The 23252-nt window shown below is 54.8% G+C and overlaps 2 protein-coding genes across 3 annotated transcripts in view; both read left to right on the top strand.

Moving 5' to 3' along the window:
- SRP68 (signal recognition particle 68) overlaps positions 1–9646 on the top strand; it is a 46856-nt gene extending 37210 nt beyond the window's left edge. For both annotated transcript variants that reach the window (XM_040456463.1, XM_040456462.1), the window contains 6 exons: positions 3894–4050; positions 4682–4776; positions 6108–6237; positions 7812–7887; positions 8307–8359; positions 8844–9646. In XM_040456463.1, coding sequence (XP_040312397.1) covers positions 3894–4050; positions 4682–4776; positions 6108–6237; positions 7812–7887; positions 8307–8359; positions 8844–9071 — 739 coding nt within the window. In that variant the 3' untranslated portion in view covers positions 9072–9646. The remainder of the gene's footprint in view (positions 1–3893; positions 4051–4681; positions 4777–6107; positions 6238–7811; positions 7888–8306; positions 8360–8843) is intronic.
- An 8736-nt stretch (positions 9647–18382) lies between these two features.
- EVPL (envoplakin) overlaps positions 18383–23252 on the top strand; it is a 17341-nt gene continuing 12471 nt past the window's right edge. The window contains exons 1-5 of the mRNA XM_040456772.1: positions 18383–18694; positions 21415–21514; positions 21836–21990; positions 22094–22220; positions 23008–23204. Coding sequence (XP_040312706.1) covers positions 18597–18694; positions 21415–21514; positions 21836–21990; positions 22094–22220; positions 23008–23204 — 677 coding nt within the window. The 5' untranslated portion in view covers positions 18383–18596. The remainder of the gene's footprint in view (positions 18695–21414; positions 21515–21835; positions 21991–22093; positions 22221–23007; positions 23205–23252) is intronic.

Genomic DNA, 23252 nt, shown 5'->3' with positions numbered 1-23252 from the left:
TCCATGCCTTTGAATCCATTCTCCCACTTGCACATCTGGCTGGTACCAGGACCGTGGATGGGGTGCCTATGGGACTAAGTCAGTTAAGTGTCCAGCTTCGGCTCAGGTCATGATCTTGCGGATCGTGGGTTTGAGCCCGTGTCAGGCTCTGTGCTCACAGCTCAAAACCTGGAGCCTGCTTCGGATTCTCTCTCTCTCTCTCTGTCTGCCCTTCCCCACTTGCACTCTGTCTCTCTCTCTCAAAAATAAACAAACATTTAAAAAAGAATTTTTTTTTTTTTTAACTAGCTGGTACCAGGACTCTGGATTTAAATTAGGCTCTAGAAGCCAGCTTTGGGGTAAATTGACAGCACGAATCAATTAGCTGTTGTATTCTCATAAAACTTTGTAAAGATGTATCTAAATTCCTATACCACTCTGAATAATACTTTGTTTTGAGAATCTCATTTTTCTGAAAAGCTTTAGGAAAATCCATCTCATGATCTTTCCCATTTCTCAGAAGCAGCCACTTGTCCTTTTTTTTTTTTTTTTTAATTTACATCCAAGTTAGTTAACATATAGTGCAACAGTGATTTCAGGAATGAATTCCTTAATGCCCCATTTAGCCCATCCCCCCTCCCACAACCCCTCCAGCAGCCCTGTTCTCTATATTTAAGAGTCTTTTATGTTTTGTCCCCCTCCTTGTTTTTATATTATTTTTGCTTCCCTTCCCTTATGTTCATCTGTTTTGTATCTTAAAGTCCTCATATAAGTGAAGTGGTATGATATTTCTCTTTTTCTAATTTCATTTAACATAATACCCTCAAGTTCCATCCACGTAGTTCCAAATGGCAAGATTTCATTCTTTTTGATTGCCGAGTAATACTCCATTGTACATGTATGCCCCGTCTTCTTTATCCGGTCATCCATCGTTGTACATTTGAGCTCTTTCCATACTTTGGCTATTGTCAATAGCACTGCTAGAAACATTGGGGTGCATGCGCCCTTTCGAAACATCATCACACCTGTATCCCGTGGATAAATACATAGTACAGCAGTTGCTGGGTCATAGGGTAGTTCTATTTTTAATTTTTTGGAGAACCTCCATATTGTTTTCCAGAGTGGCTGCCCCAGTTTGCATTCCTGCCAGTAGTACAAGAAAGATCTTCTTCACATCCTTGTCAACATCTGTTGTTGCCTGAGTTGTTAATGCTAGCCATTCTGACAGGTATGAGTGGGGTGGTATCCATTGTGGGTTTTTTTTTTGTTTTTTTTTTTTAACATTTATTTTTGAGACAGAGACAGAGCATGAATGGGGGAGGGTCAGAGAGAGAGGGAGACACAGAATCCGAAACAGGGTCCAGGCTCTAAGCGGTCAGCACAGAGCCCGACGTGGGGCTCAAACTCACGGACCGCGAGATCATGACCTGAGCTGGAGTCGGACGCTTAACTGACTGAGCCACCCAGGCGCCCCTCCATTGTGGTTTTGATTTGTATTTCCCAGATGATGTGTGATGTGGAGCATTTTTTCATGTGTCGGCCACCTGGATGTCGTCTTTGGAGAAGTGTCTATTCATGTCTTTTGCCCGTTTCTTCACTGGATTATTTGGTTTTTGGGTGTTAAGTTTGATAAGTTCTTTATAGATCTTGGATACTAACCCTTTATCTGATATGTCGTTTGCAGATATCTTCTCCCATTCCGCTGCTTGCCTTTTAGTTTTGCTGATTGTTTCCTTCGCTGTGCAGAAGCTTTTTATTTTGATGGAGAACTCAATAGTTCATTTTTGCTTTTGTTTCCCTTGCCTCTGGAGCATGTTGAGTAAGAAGTTGCTGCAGCTGAGGTCAAAGAGGTTTTTGCCTGCTTTCTCCTCTAGGATTTTGATGGCTTCCTGTCTTGGTTTAAGTCTTTTATCCATTTTGAATTTATTTTTGTGTGCGGTGTAAGAAAGTGGTCCAGGTTCATTCTTCTGCATGTCGCTGTCCAGTTTTCCCAGCACCATTTGCTGAAGAGACTGTCTTTATTCCATTGGATATTCTTTCCTGCTTTTTCATAGATTTCTTGGCCATATGTTTGCAGGTCCGTTTCTGAGTTTTCTGTTCCATTGTTCTGAGTGTCTGTTTTTGTGCCAGTACCATACTGTCTTGATGATTACAGCTTTGTAATATGTCTTAAAGTCTAAGATTGTGATGCCTCCAGCTTTGGTTTTCTTTTTCAAGATTGCTTTGGCTGTTGAGGGTCTTTTTTGGTTCCATTAGAATTTTAGGATTGATTGTTCTAGCTCTGTGAAGAATGCTCGTGTTATTTTGATAGGGATTGCCCCTTATCATTCTTTAAACAAAGTCTCTTGGTATTTACCTCTACGTCTCTAAATGACATGAGTGTGTTGGATTTAGTTATTTCCTATCCCTTCCCACGATGGCCCGCGCTCTTCCTTTGGTCCCTCCCAGCTGGCTTCCTTACAAGCTTCCTCATTTCTCATACCATTTTAATTTCTAAGAGCTTGTGTGTATTGTTTGAATATTGATTTTTTTAAATAGCGTCTCTTTCTCTTTTTTTAATGTTTATTTATTTATTTATTTAGAGAGAGAGAGTACAAGTGGGAGAGGGGCAGAGAGAGAGAGAATCCCAAGCAGCCTCTGTGCTGTCAGCACAGAGCCCAATGGGGGCTTGATCCCACAAACCATGAGATCATGACCTGAGCCGAAATCAAGTTGGATGCTTAACCAGCTGAGCCACCCAGGTGTCCCATAAGCTTAGTGTCTCTTTCTAAGCTTATGACCAGAAAGTTTTCCCTCCCTCTTCTTCCTGCCAAGTCTGATTCTTCCAAGTTGCTGTTTTTCCCCCTTGGTTTTGGCCTCTTCTGGCTTATTAGATGTTTTCTTTATGCGGTGTTCGACATCTGTTAAAAAATGTACCTTGTCTGGTGGGAACTCCACTTGTGCGTGGGGCTCATCAGCTTGGGCTTCGCTACAGATGTTGTGGTTCTGCCTTTTCATCCGGGACCCTAACTCCAAAATCTCGGAGGGTGTTTTCTTGGGTGGGTCAAAAATAAATGTTAAATGTACCAGCAACTCTTATGTTTTCTGTCTCAAAAATAAATGTTAAATGTACCAGCAACTCTTATCCTACAAGCCGAGTAGGGGAAGGCTAGGGGGCAGCACCTAGGACCTGACAGTCTCGTAATCCCCAGCGTTCTTTGTGGAATCCTGACCTCAGCTATGCCTGTGTGCCTGTCCCCAGGCTGTGTCCTCTCCCAGGGATGCCTCCAGTCTTCTGCCAGAGTAAGACAGAGATCTAGAGGCCCAAATACTTTCCCCCTCTAAATACATTTTAAACAGTCTTCGATTGTTACCACATTTATATCCCCAAGTATTAAAAGAGATTTTCCAGGCGGTCCAGTTACAATAAGCAGGCATAGTCTCCAGTGTGTACGTGTGTTCAGTACACATAACCATCCAGAGAAGTTGTCCCTTAGTATTTTCTGAGAAGAGAAGGTCATCGGATGAGTAGGAGCAGCTGTCGTGCAAGCTCAGTGTCCTCGTAGTGTGGGCCAGCACGTCATTAATCCTTGCTCCAGGGACAAGCTTGCCGTCCATGGATCATGTCAGGGACTAACAGTGACTCCTGAAGTTAGTAGCTTTGTGGCTCTTTAAGAAAGAAACAAGGGATATGATTCAAGCTAAAATCAGATTTCATCGTAAGGTCTCATACTGGCTCGCCGCAGATTTGCCACTGAATAGCAGCCAGAATCGTGGGCCCCTTGAGCTTGAGGCCCAGGCCAAATGGCCCTACTGTGTGACACGCCCTCGCCCCACGCCCTTCCCCTAGGTCAGTCCCAACTTGTGGTCCAGTGCTCTTCTCAGAACGCCAGCTTCTCTGAGCATAACCTGAGCTGACGTGTGGTACATTCCAGCTACCTGACTTACATCAAGCTGTCAACGGCCATCAAGCGGAACGAGAACATGGCTAAAGGTCTTCAGAAGGCACTGCTGCAGCAGCAGCCGGAAGACGACAGCAAGCGCTCCCCGCGGCCCCAGGATCTGATCCGCCTCTATGACATCATCCTGCAGGTGACCCACGAGCACTAGGGAAGCCAGGGCCCGTCCTTTGCATGTTGGACACAGAACGACTCGGCTTTGCACAGTGAAGGGGGTGTGACAGGCAGCAGCTGTTAGTGTCTCAGGAAAAAGGGTCTCGTTCTACCAGCTCAGCAGTCTGGGCCTCGACACGCCATGTGCTGATGTGTGGAGGCCAGTGACCCCTTAGGTGTTATCTGTGCGAGATCCTCCCCCACAGGCCGTGGGACCCCCTGAGGCCATGCCGGCTTGGCCCCCTGGGAGTTGGCCGGTGAGTAAGATCAAGAGACACGTGCACACAAACCAGGCCTCTGTGGGAGATGCCAAACAGAGGGCTGCTCTGAAATGAAGGAGGCAAGAGGCCTCCTCTAGCTGACTTGGTCCGGGAGGCCTCAGAAGGAGGGGAGATGTGAGCAGGGGCGCAAAGGACAAGCGGGCTTTCGGTAGCAGAGAGGGGACGGCGGTGACACCGGGCATGGCTGCTGCCAAGCTTCCCCTCGCAGACCTTCCCGTCATTCCTGGCCCGGGCTCTCCTTGCCCACGTGTGTTTTTTACAGGGTTTCCTGTCAAAAACCCAGTCAGAGGCCTGCTCTTCATGAGTTCTCTTGTTGCCTCTCTTGTGCAGAATCTGGTGGAATTGCTCCAGCTTCCTGGCTTAGAGGAGGACAGAGCCTTCCAGAAGGAGATAGGCCTGAGGACGCTGGTGTTCAAGGCTTACAGGTAAGGTCCCATGAGGTGGATGGGGCTCCCCTGTGCCGCGTGCTGTCTCTGGAAGCCTTGGGAGCGTGGACCAGAATCGAGAAGATCGGGTTGTTGGCTGTAGGCCTGCCTGGCCCGCGGTCAGAACAGTTAGCCCAGCGTGCTCAGGGGACGTCTTTGCTGAAGGTGGTGGCTGGGAGTTTCCAGGGTACCTCGTTTGCTCTTTGGATGGGGTGAGGGGGATGGGGGAGCCCCTGCTAAAGGTCTTCTCCCTCCTCTCCCCTCCTTCCTCCCAGTGGAAAAGGGACAAGTGTAGGAAGGGTTTAGTTAACAGAACCAGAGCGGAACCTGAATTGGATTGGGAGAAAGCTAAGCCTCTGTTTTGTTTTGTTTTTTAAGTGAATCATGTTATTTATGACTTGGAGGTGGGCAGTGTGGAGCAAGATGGGCATGGACAGGATGGCAGAATAGCGTCGGTTCTGAGATTGTGCCCCCGCCTTCTGGCTCTCATGCCCTAGCGCTAACTCTCTAGCGTGCCTCGTCATCGCACTTGTCACCCCTCCTCCTGGTCCACGTGGACCCTTCTGTTAGGGACCGGCAGCCCCAGGCCCTGTTGACCCCAGTGGAGTAGTTTCCATTCGGAAAAGGATTCTCGGGTTTGGTTTTGAAAAAGATGAGCAGGGATGAACGAGCTGGCCCAGACGTGTGCGTGGCGGGTGGATTTCATATTTGAGCCAGGCAGCGTTCCTCCTTCGTGCCTGTCCCCGCTTCTGCCACATGCCTTTGGGAGCGGCAGAGTCAGACAGTAGATGAAAGACAGTGGGTCTTTCACAGAGTGGGACCTGCACTGTCACTGGCGGTGGCAGGGAAGAGGCTAGGTTAGCCTGGCGAGCCCGGATGGAGGATGTCGGGGTCACCATGCAGTGATGAGGAGTCGGGATCTTGTGTGCAGTGATCCTGAGGTTAAGAAACCTGTTTGCAGGGGTGCCTGGATGGCTTAGTCGGTTACGCAACCGACTTCAGTTCAAGTCATGATCTCAAGGTTTGTGAGTCGAGCCCCACGTCGGGCTCTGTGCTCACAGCCCGGAGCCTGGAGCTGCTTCAGATTCTGTGTCTCCCTCTCTCTCTGTTTCTCCCCCACTCGTTCTCTCTCTCTCTCTCTCTCTCTCTCTCTCTCTCTCTCTGTGTGTCTCTCTCTCTCTCTTTTTCTGTCTCAAAAATAAATAAAGATTTAAAAAATTTAAAAAACAAACCTGTTTCCAAATGTAAAATTTAGCCTTAACTTGAAGGAAAGCCTTCATCTCAGGTAACTGTTGCTCTAGAATACTCTGGCTCTTTCCCGTTCCCCTCAGGTGTTTTTTCATCGCTCAGTCCTATGTGTTGGTGAAGAAGTGGAGCGAAGCCCTTGTCCTGTATGACAGAGTCCTGAAATACGCAAATGAAGTAAATTCTGACGCTGGAGCCTTCAAGAACAGCCTAAAGGTGAGTCGTTGGTCCTTGTTTCCAGGCCCAGGGAAGTTGTGCTGTGAGGCTCCGTGGGGGCTGAGGCCCCTCCTCAGGTTGGTCCTGCCTGGTCCGCGTGGGATGTAGTGTGCCCCCGAGGGCCCGGGAGCCACAGGCTGTAACTCCTGGCGGCGTTCCAGGCCTCACATGGACTCACGTGCTAACAAGGAAAGCCATTCCCTGGTTAAAGTAAAGCTGAAGTACAGTTCTCAGACTCAGCTACATGTTACAGTCACCTGGGAAGATTGTTAAAAGGTGGCTGAGTCCCACCCCAAGAGATGCTGGTTCTAATCAGTGTGGTATTTAGGGTGGGCACCGGGATTTTTTAAAGCCCCTCAGTGATCGTGATACACAGCCAAGTTGAGAACCACCGACGAAGCCTTTCCACACAAAGTGTGCCTGTGCCAGCAGCAGCATTTGGGAACTTACTAGAAATGCAGACTCTCAGGCCCCACTCCAAGCCTGCTTGGTTTAAATCTGCATTTTAGCGAGTCCCCCGGGCAATCTGGGTGTACCTCCTCGAAGCTTGCCTGCCTGTGGAAAGTACCTGGTGGTTTGGTTCGTATTACTGCTTGTTGAATGACAGCTAGCTTCTTAAGCTGTGGACTGCTGGGATGAAGTGGAGATCATAGCATAGGCCGGGCCAAGGAATCCAGACACATTTTACTGGTGGAGCCTACTTGGAAAGGCAAGCCAGGACTACCCATGGCGGGACCCACTGCTCCCCAAGCGCCCGCCCCTTCCCTCAGAACAGTGCTGGGTTCCAGGGTAACGTGCACACCTGGCTTCTGCCTTCAGAGAGCTTGTGGTTTTGTCTCAGTCACAGACTGGCGAGCAGGAAGGAGCAGGTCCTCCGGTGAAGGTGGAGAGAGAGGAAGGAGTCAGGGGCGGGGTGGGGGGGTGGGGCGTGTGACCAGCACGGTGGCACTGTAACCGTGGGATGTCCTTGGGATGTGGAAGCAGACTCTGCGGACAGTTATCCCAGGAGGAAGAGGCATTTACAAATGCCCGTCTGACCTAAGTCTGGGAATGGAAGCGGGAGGATTCAGATCATTCCGAATTTTGCCGGGCGTGAGACTGCAGCCCGCTCTGTGGCCCCCCTATGCTTCAGTCTCCTCCTCCGCAAAGGGGAGTGCAGGTTATGTCAGGATTATTGCAAAGATGGAATTAGCAGTTATGTGAACTGCTCAGCACAGCCTGGCCCATCGTGCATTTAGCGTCTGATCTGCTTATTTATTGTTATCATCACAACTCTCTCCGGGCAATGTTACTTAAGCCACGGCGTAGCTTTTCCTGTTTGAAACAAGCTAGTTTTTGTTTCGTTTTTTAAGTGGGGCTTGAACTCATGACCCTGAGACTGAGTTGCCCGTTCCACAGACTGAGCCAGGCATGCACCCCAAGCTAATGTTTTGTTTTCTAATAGGGCAGACCATTTATAAAGTCTCAAGCCTACGAAAATACCAGTGGGATCACTTAGCGCAGTCAGGTTAGTTTGGTGCCCGTCTCTGACCTGGCCCTGGCTCGTGAGAACCTGTTTTCTGACTCGTTAACAGGACCTGCCTGACGTTCAAGAGCTCATCACACAAGTGAGGTCAGAGAAGTGTTCTCTGCAGGCGGCAGCGATCCTGGGTGAGCCACTTGCCTGTGCTTTGCCGACTGTGTTCCCGAATTTCCTTCGCTGCCATCCCTCCTCTCTGCCACCCCGTACACTACTGTTTTGGTTAATCTGTAAGATTTTTCTTTTTCTCTGCTGTTACATCTGCCACATGAAGGCATCAAACTGTGTAGAAGAATTTAGAGAAACTGTTAGGCCGTCTCTTCTCCCTAGTAATTTTCGTACGGCCGTGGGAGCTCCACCGGGCTGACGTTACTTCTGGGTTTATCATGTGCTTGTCTGCAGTGCTTAGCAGAGTTTGGCCCAGGAAGGAGAGGGCTAACCTCCCCACATGTTGGCTCTTGGGATTTAGAGCCCATACGTGTGACAGGTGTCATATGTGACTGTGGTGTGTTAAGTGTCTCTTCTTACGGAGTCCCTATGCAACTTTCAGATGCAAGTGACTCCCACCAAACGGAGACTTCCTCCCAAGTAAAGGATAACAAGGTACGTCTGGGGCTTTTGAGGAATGAAGAGTAGGATTCATAACTCACTAGGAATGTGTGCTCGGTTACAGAGCAGAGGACCCTTAACTTCTAAGTAAACACCATACTTGTCTCCCTTCTTTTACTCAGAGACCTCAGAGCTGCTTGGGTAAGGTTAGCGCCAGCTAGGTGGGCCCAGACAAGGAGTGTGTAGTGTGGTGTAGGAACGTGTACTGTGCAGAGCAGCTCCACTGGCTGGGAGCTCTGCCTGGGACGTCTGGTAGGCCTGTGCCCCGGTCCTGGCCCACCCCTCGCTCACCCTCCCTAGGCTTCAGTGACTCTCCGCTTTGAAATGGGACCATGACGGCACCCTCATAGGAGATTTGTGGGGATCAAGGGAGGGAGCCCCTGTAGGCTCTGAACTGGATGCTCAGCACGTAGTGAATGACGCTCCCCTGGTGGCCTGTGGTTAACGCCTGGGTTCCTCCCTCTGATTTGCCTTCCAGCCTCTGGTCGAACGGTTTGAGACTTTCTGCTTGGACCCTTCCCTTGTGACCAAGCAAGCCAACCTCGTGCACTTCCCGCCAGGATTCCAACCCATCCCTTGCAAGCCTTTGTTCTTTGACCTGGCCCTCAACCATGTGGCTTTCCCACCCCTCGAGGACAAGTTGGAGCAGAAGACCAAGAGTGGCCTCACTGGATACATCAAGGGCATCTTTGGATTCAGGAGCTAACTAAGCTCTTCTTGGGGGCAGGGGGAGAATCTCACTCTTCATCTGTATTGTGAGAAAACCCCAGCGAGGTCCATGATATTAAATCCAGGTCTGCATCGGCCCAGGGCCGGAGTGTAACATCCTCAGCGCTGCGTCCCTATGTCTCGTGTGTTCGTGCACTTACATTCTTAACCGGTGTGCTAGAAGGGGACCCTGCTGTCTTCCGGTGGACGTGTGCGGGATCCCTCTGTCCGCACCTCCTGGAGGAAGGGCCGTTGCCATCTGGCCACGTGTCAGCCACGTTCGGGTGGGTCCACGCCAGGCATGGATGGGAGCTCGGAACTTTCTGTCACGTTTCTTCAGTACCATGGATTTGAAATGGACTCCTCCTCGCTTTGAGCATCCAGAGTCCGTGAGGGGTCTGTGACCAGGAAACACTGGCAGCGTCACCCCAAAATTACGGTCAGCCTTATTCCCTGTCACCTCCTAGTGGAAGTTAAGTTTCAGAACAAGCAAAGAGCTCTATTTTTAGAAGAAATGTGTTACACTCAGAAATGATGAAAACAAATCTTATATTAAAAGGCAAAGATGCTGGAGACTGTGCCCATTTTTTACGTGTCCTCACCCATCCCGTCCTGTCAAGCGTACCCCGACTTGTGGCAACTCGGCCGTGTCCGAGGCCAGATAGGGCAGTGTTCGAGAAGGTGCCCCCCATCAAGATTTTTAGAAGCCATAAATGATATTTGAATCAATTTCCATGCTTTTTAAACTTTCTCCCTTAGTGACCCTTTTCTATTTCTTTCGTAGCATCGATAGCAGAAGTCCCAAAAGCAGTGTAAGAAAGCTAGGAATAAAAATGATTTAGACATGAGCTGTATCTGAAACCACTGAATCCCTTTTGGGGACGCACACTCACCCCTTAGGAAAGCAGAACCACTGCAGGCAGTGTTGGCTTCCCTGCGGCACAGACCTGGAGCCTACTAGGGTGGCTTGAAGGGAAGGTTGGGCAGTTAATGAAGGCCTGAGACTGTTCTTTCAAGATGGAACCCACGGTGCCTTGTGTTTTCCCGGGGAAGCTGCAGAGGGTGGGTATTGCCAGAAGTGAGACTGGAAGACAAATCAGCCGCCTGTGTTAGAGTTGAATGTTGTGTAGGACACCAGGTGCTCAGATTGTGAGCTCTCCTCCCCTCAGGATCTGCTCTGGGTCAGAGAGCCTTAGGAGGCGGATTTTGTTTCTAAATGGAAAGTTTTCCCATCTGTGCCACGCAGTCGAGGGGTGTCCCGCCCCCCCCCCCCCGACGATACGGCGCGGATGACCTGAGCCTGACATCTTGGGTTTTGGTCCCAGAGGCTTGGAGCAGTGTCTCTAATGGTCTGAGGGAGCCCTGGGGGCCTTTATCCTTTTCCTCACCCTCTTCTCCCTCTTCTTGGCTCCCCGGCTTAGCAGCACCAGGCTGTGGTCTAGGTTCTGTACTTCCCTCACCACATTCTCTGCTGACCCTCCAGCCACAGCTGGGCCGGGCACCCACCTGCAGGCAGCCCTCCAGCCTGCATCTCCTGCCCCCATCTGGGAAGGTGTCCCTTTGTGTTGCAGATGGCCCTTCCTGCCCCTCCCACTCTCTTTAGAGTGCTGGCATCAGTAGGGGATCAGAGTCTGGAGTCAGTCATTCTGATTGACCTTTTCTAAGCTTTTCCTTTCTTGTGGCGACACCAGAAATTCCCTTTGTCCCAGTGTCCCTGGCAGCTGCTCTGTAGTGGTGGCTGTGGTCGGCCAGGGAGGCCGTAACAAGATATGTTTAGTATTAAGAGCACATGTTTACACAAGAAGACAGACCTGGCAGGGCCGAGGTCTCCGGTTAGTTTGTACATCCCTTCACACGGGATCCCTTGACATTAAACAGCCTGTCGCGGGAGACAGAGGGCCAAAAGCAGGACCCCATTCTGTCCTCGGGCCAGGAAGCAGCTCTCCCCTCTTCTTGGGAATGGGTTCAGACTTGAGCCCTGGGCTGCTCCTTGGGCCGGCGCAACTTGCTGGGTAGAGTCCCAGAATGAAACGCCAGCGGCCACTCAGTCCTTCCTGCACAGGTAACGAGAGATGGAGTGAGGTCTCGGGGTATAAGGTTTGGGTGCGGGCACCCGCTTTGCTTCCTGTGCTGTTCCTGCAGTTGTGGCTCCCCTCCCTCCACCCAGATGAGCTGCGCTTAGTCAGCAGGTTTGGACCTTGCCAGAACTTCAGTCTCCCAAATTGCAGAGAGTAAGGGAAGCTTAATTTGGTCTCTGCACTGTAATTTTTTTTTTTAATTTTTTTTTTCAACGTTTATTTATTTTTGGGACAGAGAGAGACAGAGCATGAACGGGCGAGGGGCAGAGAGAGAGGGAGACACAGAATCGGAAACAGGCTCCAGGCTCTGAGCCATCAGCCCAGAGCCCGACACGGGGCTCGAACTCACGGACCGCAAGATCGTGACCTGGCTGAAGTCGGAGGCTCAACCGACTGCGCCACCCAGGCACCCCTGTAATTTTTTTTTTAATGTTTATTTTTTGAGAGAGAGCGAGACAGTGCAAGGGGGGGGGGGGGCGGGGCAGAGAGAGAGGGAGACAACAGAATCCAAAGCAGCTCCAGGCTCTGAGCTGTCACCACAGAGCCCGACACGGGGCTGGAACTCGAACCCTGAGCTGAAGTCAGACGCTTTACCGACCGAGCCGCCCAGGGCGCCCATGGTCTCTGCACTTTTAGAACATGCCCTACAGCTGCTGTGCTCACGGTTTCTGTTTGCTTGTCTGTTGAGTGGTGGCGGTCTTGATTTGCAGAAGCGGTAGTAGTGAAAAGCTAACTTCAGTTCCCAGGGGATAATGCTGAACATCAGATTCAAAGACATAATTTGGCCAAGTTTGTTGCCCGTGAATCTGTTGGTCCTGTTTGGAAAAAAGGAGCGTTGAGACACCTGGGGTCAGACAAGCCCTGCCTTACCAGTTTCCTACGGTTTTTCCTCCTTTCTTGTGATTGTTCTGGGGTACTGGGCCTCTCTGGTTTCACATTAAGCTGAGAATTCTTGGATTCCCTGTTGGAAATGAAAACACTGCCAGGCTGGGTCCCATCTCCTGGTGGCATCCTGAGCCTTTGACCATGGCCCTGAGGTGACAGCCTGTGGTGGCAGTGCACCCCTCCCCCCACGGTGGCCTCACCCCCTGTAGGAGAGGACGATGGACTCCGGGGACTTCCCGGGAGGGGCTGTGCTCCGCCTGGCCACTGTGATGCTGTGATGCCGATTTGGCTCATCTGGCATCGTCCGTACCAAAAGCTAGCTGATGGCAGAATTCTAAACAGCACATGGCCATCCACAGCCTTCACAAGCTTGGAACCTTCAGAGGCCTAGGAAAATGTCCAAAGATCGGAAAAACATGTGTTGGTTTTAGTTTTATTTTTAAGACACTTGTTGCTACGGAAGAGACGGAAACCAGGTTTAGCTGTAAAATTTATCGATGTTCCAAAGCCGAGAGATAAATTGGAAGCTGCCTGCATCCTGACAGCCCCAGCTGGAAGAATGTAGCCCGTGGGTCTACCAGGTGTTAGGGAGCCGGCACGGGGCACGGGCAGGACGGGCCCGGCGGCAAGCACCACCCAGCACGGTGAGCGCTCTGCAATGTTAGTGGTGTTACCAGTTGGTAGGAGTTGGAGGAAATAGGATCTCGGATGATGAATACCGATGGAATGTTCCCGAGAACCTTTTGTCTGACCTTTTCAATTTTGAACTGTTAAGGGACTGATCTCAGGATCTAAGGTTTGATTTTTCGTTTTGCTTTAAGGCGGGACTGTGACAGCCTCCACGGCCCTATCAGAGCCCGTCCGTCCGTCTGGCGAGCTGCTCTGGTCAGGTGCCAGGACCTGCAGAAAACCCCAAGCAGGGGGGGAGCTCCGCTTTCCTCCCGGCCGCACCCTCTGTGTTGTGTTGGAGGGGGAGCCCGGCCTCTGTGGTCCCCTTTCTTTCCACCTCCATTAACTGTCACTGTGTGTCCTCATGCTCAGTCTGTGGTTGAAGGACTCCTCACACGTGGAAAAGAGCCACATCTGGCAGGAGGCAGACAGGTAACCGGTCCCCGAAAGCTGGTGGCGGTAGCTCGCTCTGGCTCGTGTGTGGAGTGGAGAGGGTGTGGAGGTCCTCACCTGTAAAAGAGGGGCGTCTGTCTCTAATGGAGAAGGACAGCAGGCACAGGGCTTAGTACCCAACAGCCACTTGACAAAGAGGAATTTGCTTCCCTTCGCTCCTCTGTGGACGCAGCTGGCATTAGAACACGTGCTTCTCCCTCCAGTGCTGCCTGTAGCCCGTTGGCACCTGTGCCCCTTCGGGGCTCTGACCTGGGGCGTGGCGGGAGGAGCTCCTGCCCAGCTAGGACCCGTTCATAGAAGTCTCTTCTCACTGTAGCCCAACAGCGAGCGGCTCTCTCCTGGGACAGTGTGAACCCCGGGTCCAGGAAGCGGGGCTGCTGTGCAGGGAGTTGGCCGGGGTGGGCTTCCCTCAGCGCACCCCACAGCCTTTCTCTGCCGCCCTCCCTCCAGAGCCGGGCCCTGCTGGGTCTAAACAGTGTCACCAGGACAACCAGCCGAGTCCACAGAGCTGCCTGTCCTGGGTGCTTCCAATTTCCTGGCAGGGAAGACTAATTAGGAAGGGCTGCTCCTCAGCTGTGAAGACTGTTGCTAGCTCTTTCGGTTTTGTTCTGGAAACCTCGTCCTTCCTCAGGCCAGTGCCCAGGGCTCCGTGCAGGTTCGCCGCCTCCACCAGACCTGAACTTCACAGGTGGGCCGCAGGTCTTCAAGGTGGCAGCCCGGAGCCCTTGGGCACCCTGGGAGACCTGGAGGCCCAGCAGTTCCTGGGTGACAGTGGGCAGCTGCAGACTTCTGGAACTTTCTGGAACATAGGGGTTGCTTGTGCAATAGCAGGCTTCACTGCGGCCCAGAGGCGGGGCCGTCCCAGCACTGGTCCAGCACCTGGACTGGGCCGGCCTCTGTGGCCCAAGGCTAGGGATGGGAAGTCACTCCTAGAGGGGAACAGACATCAGAAGGCCGCCTTGACCTTGTCCTCTCAGGCCAACTTGGGACTTGAGGACTCCTGAGGTCACCCTGTATTCTCTGTCTCGCCATCCAGTATGGGGGGCCCTAATCTCGCGATAGGTGGGGTTCGTTTGTTGGCTGGTTTGAATTGCTAGACTCTTCCTGTAAAAGGCCCAAAAGGAAGAGCTCCTTTTCCTCCTGTTCTGCTCTTAGGCAGCCATGGTCACCTTCTGCTTGTCTCCAGGCTGACCTCCAGGCTTGTTGGTTTCCGGGGCCCACAGCTCTGCCTCCCCTGGCGCCTGCAGGCAGAGGGAGGCTCATCCCTAACGCCCTGCCCCGGCAGCCCTCACCTCTCCAGGCCCAGCTGGTGGAGGCACCTTCGCTCCTCAGCAGGCCAAGGAAGCGTGAGGCGGGAGAGCTTATCAGTCAGCTCGGCTCCACGGGCCTGGTGGCAGAGCTTCTGTTCAAACAGGGCAATTTGCAGAGATGCAAGTCTGGCCTGATCGAGGGCCACACGGGAGCTTGGCAGGTGATGGCTCCCAGGGCAAAGCCAGCAGTTGCCACCATCTGCTTCAGCAGGCAGAAGAATGCCCCTCTCTGCAGGAGCCCAGGGAGTGGGGGGGGGGGGGGGAGGCGGCGCATAAGCCCTGGCACATGGTCCCAGCTGCCGCCCTGTTGCCCAGCTGCGTGCGTGCATGGTGGCCTTGGAACTGGGACCTGGGCGGCTTTCAGTTCTGATCAGCCCTGCTCTGGGCTCCGGCCCCCCACGAGCTGCGAGTGGCTCACGTCACTCGGCCTGCGTGCTCCAGGCTGGGGGACGCAAGCAGCTACCGCTTGAAGTCGTAGCTGGCACGGTGCTGGGGGGAGACCTTGGACTAGTCCACCTCAGCTGCTCACGCCACAGAGGAGGACGCAAGCTCCAGGCGAGGGGAGGCCCTGGGGGCAGGACAAGGAGCCAGGTGGAGCTCGGCCTGCCTGCTTCAGAAGGAGATGTGGCAGGGGCGAGGCCTGGGAAGCCTGAAAGTTGGGACACCCTGTCCAGCTTCCAGGTCAGAGCTGTTTGGTAGAATTGTACAGTTGGCCCCTGAAAAAGATGGGTGTGTAATGTGCAGGCCAACTTATTTAGGGCTTTTTTTTTTTTTTTTTTTTTTTTTTTAATAAATGCAGTCCAGGGGCGCCTGGGTGGCTCAGTCGGTTGAGCCTCTGACTTCAGCTCAGGTCACGATCTCACGGTCCGTGAGTTCACGCCCCGCATCAGGCTCTGGGCTGATGGCTCAGAGCCTGGAGCCTGCTTGCGATTCTGTGTCTCCCTCTCTCTCTGCCCCTCCCCCATTCATGCTCTGTCTCTCTCTGTCTCAAAAATAAATAAACGTTAAAAAAAAATTTTTTTTTAAAGAAAATAAATGCAGTCCAGTACTATAAACAGATTTTCTCTTCCTAAAGACTTTCTTAATATTTCTTCTCCAGCTTTCTTCATTGTGAGACTATATAATACACATCACATATAAAATCTGGGCTAATCGACCATTGGTGTTACCAGTAAGACTTCCAGTCAACAGTAGGTTGTTAGTAGTTAAGTTTGGGGGGGGGTCAAAAGTCATGCAGAGATTTTCAACTTAACGGGGGGCTGGCACCCTGCACCCCCCACATTCTTCAAGGGTCAACTTACTGTGAGCCACAAATGCAAGCCACATCTGTAATTTTAAGTTTTCTGGAAACGCACATTAAAAGCGAAGTGAAAAGCAACCCATAAAACTATTTTTTTAATGCATTTCTTTTTTTTTTTTTTAATTTTTTTTTTCAACATTTATTTATTTTTGGGACAGAGAGAGACAGAGCATGAACGGGCGAGGGGCAGAGAGAGAGGGAGACACAGAATCGGAAACAGGCTCCAGGCTCCGAGCCATCAGCCCAGAGCCCGACGCGGGGCTCGAACTCACGGACCGCGAGATCGTGACCTGGCTGAAGTCGGGCGCTTAACTGACTGCGCCACCCAGGCGCCCCATAATGCATTTCATTTAACACAGTGTATCCAAAATATTTTGACTTTAATCAATATAAAAAACAATGAGATGTTTTACATCTTTTCGTACTGAGTCTTTGAAATCAAGTGGCTGCCGTGTGGGACGGTACAGGTCTCCATGGAGGCTCTGTCCCATCCCGGCCTTCTCAGTGATACTTGGCTTGCTCACATATTTAAAGCCCTACATCGTTTCTTTCTTTGTCCCTTCCCTGTCTCCTGTGCTTTTAGTCTTGGGGGTCAGGATCACTGCCATCTGACTAGGAACATCTCCGAGATCAGGCTGTTCCTGCCTGCGTGTCAGCCCCTGTCTGGGGAGCTGGGTGCTGATTTGACTCGGCATTAGACAGTCACGCCAGGAATTCACCTCTTGGTTTTCTTGCAGTGAATCAGTTAGCCTTAATCGCTGGGGCGTGTGCAGGCCTCCTGTGGCGCTCGTTTATTTCCAGGAGAGCTTCTGCAGACAGGAGACAAAGCTCAAATGTTCCAAATCTCCGCCTCCTGCCTTCTCCAGCGGGGGTCTGCTTCCCTCTCCCCTGTCCACGGTTAAGGGGCCCTCCCCTGGTCCCAGCTCTTCCCAGGGCTGGAGTCTAGACCTCTTTTTTCCCTGCCCCCTCCCTCCATTGACCACCACCTCCCAGGAAGAGACTTGGAGCTCTCGGGAAGGCAGCCTTCCTGTCTCGGCTCTCCCAGGGGCTGCCGCCCCTTGTCCAATCTCGAAGATAAGGAAGTGAGCTCTCTGGTTGGATATGCGAAGTTAGCATTCAGGGCTGGCTGCTGGACCTTGCAGTCATTTAAACAATGGCCCTTTTCTGAGAACGGTTGATTGCTAGTTGTGTTAGAAGAAAATTGTCACCCTGCAATAACAGGGAGGGAGGGCTGGGGCGGCGGGGGCCACGTGCCCTCTGGGCCTGGCCTTCCATCCTTGGCTCCGCTCACCATCACGTTCAACTGGGAACAGGACTTTGGAGACCACTCTGCTCCCCTACTGCTACTTGCTCTGTCAAGGCTCCTTGGTGCCCTCCCCACCCCTGCTGCCCCCCTCAGCCCCTGCCCCTCCAGGATGGGTGACTGCTGTGTCCCCTCCCCAGGACCAAGTTCGGTGGCTTGTCCATGAGATGCTGCCCAAAGGGACTCAAACCTTTTCTGTCCTCCCGGCGCACACGGCCGGTCTCAGCTCTGTCCCTGCCGTCTCCAGTCGGAGGGATCCTTCTTTCTTCTCTGGGTGTTTTCTGCCCTCAGCTGGGCCTGCCGGGAGGTCCCAGGCCTCCAAACCCAGCACGACTGCCTCCCTCCCTTTTGCTACTGCCCCAGCCCTTCCTCCACCGAAACTGTAATGGTTCCAGGGAGTGGCTCTAGAGCCGCGGAAGGGTTCTTCTCGGCGGGCCAGTGAAATGAGTGGCTGGCAATAGAGGGGGCACCGTGGGAGAAGGCGGCCACCGAGATGGCCTCCCTGGCACTCAGTGTGAGGAAGAGGCCACGAAACTGGTACGGCTGTCTGCCACTCCACCTGTCTCGAGAAAAAGCCACCAGGGACCACTTCTGGGGGACGAGGTGAGGAGAGGTAGTCAGGAAAACCCAAGTCTAGTAGCTTCCCAAGGGGCTCAGCCGGACCCTAGGCTCAACAGCACCTGAAGGCTAATGCTGGGGGTTCTTGGGGGAGGGGCGCCCCAGCCCCTCTGGAGCTGGTCTCGGACTCTTTGGAGGATCCCAGCGATGTTATGTCCTACTGCATCTGGCCCCAGGGCCACGGACAGACAGGATGACACTGAGCCAGCCAGGAAGACCGGGCAGCGGGACTGTGGGTGTCCTCTGGGGAGCCAACTGGGTGGTGCCCGCTTTTAAAAATGTACCTTGCGCCAGTTGTCTGGGGTGAATGCCCCCTGGCTGCCCCATCGTGGTGGTGGAGAGCACAGAGCAGAGGCCAGCCGCCCCCCGCCGGTGGGGTAAGAGCTGTGGGTGGGGGCGTGCCCGATAGCCCGGTAGCCAGGTGCCCTGTATTGCCTGGAGGTGTTTATCAACCCCTAGCCCGAGCTGCGAGGCCGGGCCCCTGTCTTTGAGCATGCGCGAGCCTCTGTCTGTCCGCAACCCTGTCCCTCCTGGGCCCGGCTATTTCCCCGCCTGCCTGGATGCGATCTCTGCCGCTTCCCTCTGGGCGAGTGGGTGTAACAAGTCCAAACCTCTGGGAGTCAGGCAGGCTCGGGCGCCCCGCCCTCTGGGCTGTGCCTCTTCCTCCCAAACTGGTTGTGCAGGAGCAGCTGAGTGTGGGCAGTGTGGGTGCATGCGTGGCAGCCCCGGCCGGCGCCCGCTCGCCGCCTCACCTGCGGGGAGGGGCCTCCCAGAAACTGCCTTCTCGGTGCCTGGCCACCCCACCTCGCCAGAGCCCAGCTGAGCAGCCAGCGAGGACACACGCCCGCCGCCTGCCACCCGCCTGCACCGGCCGAGCCCAGCCTGAGCGGCACCTGCCTTTACAACCATGTTCAAGGGTCTGAACAAAGGCTCCCAGGGAAAGGGGTCCCCTAAGGGTTCCCCGGCCAAGGGCTCTCCCAAGGGCTCCCCTAGCAAGCACAGCCGGTAAGTGGGGCCCGGGGCAGCGGGCTGGAGCGGGGTGGTGCCCGGCCCAGGTGCTCCCATTTCCACCTGCAAATGGCAGCCCGCCCGGAGCTCAGGACCAGCCCAGTGCTGGCATTTAGTGTCCCGAGGCCAAAGGGCCCCGGGGGTGGACTCTCTCCCTTGCCCAGACAGCTCCAGTCCTAGCAGGAGGCCAGGGACGGCCTGGGGCTCCCACATTCTCCAAGGGGCCCGGGGGTGCTCTGCAGGAGACACGATGGATGAGGAGGGCCCCGGGGGGTGCTGGGAGACCCGAGTGCCTGGCTCCCTGTCCGTGGCTCTGCCCTCACGGCTCTGCTTGGGCTGGGCTGACCCTTGGAACCTGGGTACAGGGTGGGCAGAGGGACGGAGGCAGAGAAGGGAGGCTGGGTGCCTGGCGCAGGGAGGCGGGGCTGTTGTGCTGCTGGGTCCAAGCTGTAGCTTTCCTCTCCAGGCTCTCACCTGGGGCCTTGAGTTTTGTTACAGTGTTGGGGTGTGAGGAGAGGGTGCTGCAGGGAAAGGGGAGGGCCAGAAGGCCTGGGACATCCTCAGAGCCTCCCTCTGCTGCCCCAGCTCCCTGCCCGGCCCGGCCTGCCTCTCGACAGCCCCGCGGTCCGCAGACAGACTTGGCTGCTCCCTTCTCGTTCTTCCCTCTCACTGGCCGTCAGCCCCCTCTGCAGGGTGGAGGTGGCAGATGGGAGTGGAGATGAAAGGCTCATTAGCCTGATAGGGATCAGGGTGATGACACTGAGGCTGGGCTTCTGGGCAGACAGGAAAGACAGCAGTTAGGACTCTCACTGCAGTGACCTGTCCTTTGTGCTCCTCCCGATGGGAGCAGCCCTCCCAGGAGGCCAGGCCTGAAGACAGGTGACCCGGGGCTCAGGCAGGACCCACAGCCCCCTGTCCCCAGCCAGGCTCCCGGGCAGCGCTTTCCTAGCCTGGGGCAGCTGGCGGCTCTGTCTACACAGCTCAGTTGGCTCTGGCTGCAGTCGCCCCACACAGGGCTCATTGTTCCCCTCATGTGCAGTCTAGTCCTTTGACACGTTTATTGAGCACCTACTGTGTGCCAGGACTGTTCTAGGCACTGAGGATGCCACCTTACACAGAACCAACAGGTCCTTAACTTTGTGGTGCCTATATTCTAGTGGGATAAGACCTAGCTGGATGCCGACTACACGGGCTGCGCGCTGGCTGCTTCAGGTGGATTCATCCTCCTAACACAGAAACACTGTGACGTAGATAGTATTGAAGCCCCACTTTACAAACGAGGCACTTCGGGCACAGAGAGTTTAAGCAACTTGCCCAAAGCCACACAGCAGTATAGCTCTGGAAAGTGATCATACCCAGGCTGTTTGGTCCACAGTTCTTTCATTTTTTAAAAATGTTTATTTATTTTGAGAGAGAGCACTCGTGAGCAGGGGAGAGGCAGAGAGAGAGAATCCCAAGCAGGCTCTTTGAGATCAGTGCAGAGCCCAACTCGGGGCTCAATCTCAGGAACTGAACCGTGAGATCATGACCTGAGCCAAAATCAAGAGTTGGATACTAGGGGTGCCTGGGTGGCCCAGTTGGTTAAGCGTCCGACTTTGGCTCGGGTCATGATCTCACGGTTCGTGGGTTCGAGCCCCGCGTCAGGCTCTGTGCTGACAACTCGGAGCCTGGAGCCTGCTCTGGATTCTGTGTCTCCCTCTTTCTCTGCCCCTACCCCACTCACTCTCTCTCTCTCAAAAATAAACATTAACTTTTTTTTTTTTTTGAAAGAGTTGAATGCTTAGCCAAATGAGCCACCCAGCTGCCCCTGCCCAGAGTTCTTTCTGGCACCATCCCTCTGTTGGGGCAGCCAGGGGTGGGGGTTCATCCTTTGATCCCTAATTCAAGGCCAGCTCCCTGAAGCCTTCCCCTTCCCCTTCCCCGGGGCTGTGACCTCACAGGGTGCTGTGCTTATGAGGCTTGGACGACTCTACCTTTTACTAGGTTTGCTTGACCCTCTAGGCTGCAGAGCGTGAGCTCAGGCACACAGCAAGTGCCCCGTGCAAAGGACTCTGGGGAGCCAGATCAGGCTTCTACTCTGCTCCTTGCTGTGCGACCTAGAGCAAGTCAGGTCCTAATCTAGGCTTAAATCCCCTTAATCTGGGGATGTTGAAGTGTCCGCACAATCTATATGCCTCCCCCTGCCCCAGTGCTGTGTGGCTCCTCCAGATGGTTATTAGCCTGGGCATAGGCAAAGCCCAGGGTGTGAGGGGGAGACAGGGCTGGGGTGGGAGGAGGTTGGGGTGGGGGACATGCCGCCGCTCCCCTACCCCCAGCCAGCCCACTGCCCCTCCCAAAGCCCAGCCATGCTGTCTCGGGCCTTAGCGGCTGAGGTATGAATCACTCCCAAGTGAGAGGCAGGGAGCTGGGTGGGGTTAGGAACTCACTGCCAGGACGGTGATGTTGGCCTGCTCCCTTGTGCCAGACACACTGGAGACCCCCATTCTCTGAACCCTCATGTGGGGACAGTGCTCTCCGACCTTCAGGACTGGGAATCTCCCAGAACCTCCTGCAGAGAGAGACCAGAGACCCCACGTCTTGGAAGCCGCCCTTCTGGGCAGGGAGCCTGGCTGCGGAGAAGAATAGGGCCGAGGGACACAGGGGACCCCACACAGGTGGACCCCATGCAGGTGGCTCTTTTCCAACCAGGCTGCTCTCTGTCCCCACCCCCACCCCAGGGCTGCCACCCAGGAGCTGGCCCTTCTCATCTCCCGCATGCAGGCCAATGCCGACCAGGTGGAGAGGGACATCCTGGAGACCCAGAAGAAACTGCAGCAGGTAAGGCTGCAGGGGTGAGGGGGCAAGGGAGGCTCCCTGGAGCATCTGGAGTGCAGGCGGTGAAGGTGGGACAGACCACCCTTGGCCTTCTCTGGTCGTTCCCCAAACACAGTGGGAGAGAGGGCTCCGCTCTGCTTCTCTGTTGGACTTCCAACTTGGGAGGGTCAAAGGGGCTCCCCCCAGTCTTTGCGCCTGCCCCACAGATGCCCTGGGCCTGGCCCTCTGCTGGTGTGGGCACTGAGGCCGGCAGATGGGAATGCGAGAATGGGGCTCGGGGCAGGGGTGATGATGGGCAGCGAGGATGTGGTCCCACGCCCGCAGGACCGAGTGCACGGCGAGCAGGACCAGGCCCTGAAGCACCGGCAGGAGGTGGGCCGCAGCCTGAAGGAGGCCGAGGTGCTGCTGAAGGACCTCTTCCTGGACGTGGACAAGGCCCGGCGGCTCAAGCACCCGCAGGCCGAGGAGATCGAGAAGGAGTGAGTGGGGTGGCAGCCGGGGCCGGGGCTGGAGAACGGAAGCGTCGGGGCTCCAGGGGAGCCCCAGGCCCAGCCCTGACCTGCCGGCCCCCCTCCTTCGTAGCATCAAGCAGCTGCACGAGCGGGTGACCCAGGCGTGTGCCGAGTACCGCGCCCTGTACGAGAAGATGGTGCTGCCCCCTGCCGTGGGGCCCAGAGTCGACTGGGCACGGGTGCTGGAGCAGAAACAGGTCAGGGTCATCCCCAATGTCGGAGACACCTCAGGGAGCTCAAAATCACAGCTGCCCCACCCCCAACCCCCCCCCCCCCCCCCCCCCGGGGGGGGGGGCCGGCGGGGGGGGCCTGCTGAGTGCTTGCACCTGGGAGGGTCTGGGAAGGGAGAGCTCCCAGGGGACCGTGCGCAGCCAGGGAAGGCTTCCTGCAGGAAGGGGTGTGTGAAGAGGTGGGAGGGTTCAGTTAGGTTGGGGTGAAATGGTGAGAGGACATTCCAGAAAGAAGAAAGGGAGGCTCCAGACTGGGGTGGGGTGGGAAGCGGGGTTTTCTGGGGAGGCAGGCAGAGCCAGGTCATGGGCGTGTCACCCTGAGCATTGGGTGGGGAACCGTGCCTTGATATCACAACACAACGGTGCCTGATGACAATGAAGGGACAGTGGGGAGGGCACGGGTGTCGCAGGTGTCGCAGGGTCCCAGAGCCTAGCGACAGGTGTGTAGGCGGGAGGTACCGAGGCCAGGGCAGGTAAGGAGGCAGGGAGGGGCAGGAAGACATTTTAGCGGCCGAGCTCTGCATTCTGGGGACCAGTAGGCATCGGGGACTGCAGTCGTGATGACGCTCGGCCAGGGCCACCAGAGGGCAGCATGTCCCCCGGGGTGAGCTGCCTGCCGTTCACCTGGGCTGCTCTGCGGGCCTGTCCACCCTCTGCCCGAACGACCGACTCTGCTCCTCCGCACGGGGACGCGGGGAGGGCGTGGGAGGGCTGGCGCCCTGCGGCTGAGCTGAACCCCCAGCTCCTTCTGCAGAAGCAGGTGCGCGAGGGCCGGTACGGACCCGGCATGGCCCAGCTGGAAGAGCAGATTGCCGAGCACAACATCCTGCAGAAGGAGATCGAGGCCTATGGGCAGCAGCTGCGGAACCTCATCGGGCAGGTGGGGGATATACATCCCTGCCTGGCCCCTCCCCTCCCCTCCCCTCCCCCCCCCCCCCCGAGCGCCCGCCAGCCCACACAGGATGGGACGGGAGCTGAGACCGGAGGGGGCAGGGGCCG

Source organism: Herpailurus yagouaroundi, unplaced genomic scaffold (assembly GCF_014898765.1).
Source record: "Herpailurus yagouaroundi ecotype Mexico unplaced genomic scaffold, PumYag 217, whole genome shotgun sequence".
Lineage (NCBI taxonomy): Eukaryota > Metazoa > Chordata > Mammalia > Carnivora > Felidae > Herpailurus > Herpailurus yagouaroundi.
This window is presented reverse-complemented; position numbering and strand designations above follow the sequence as displayed.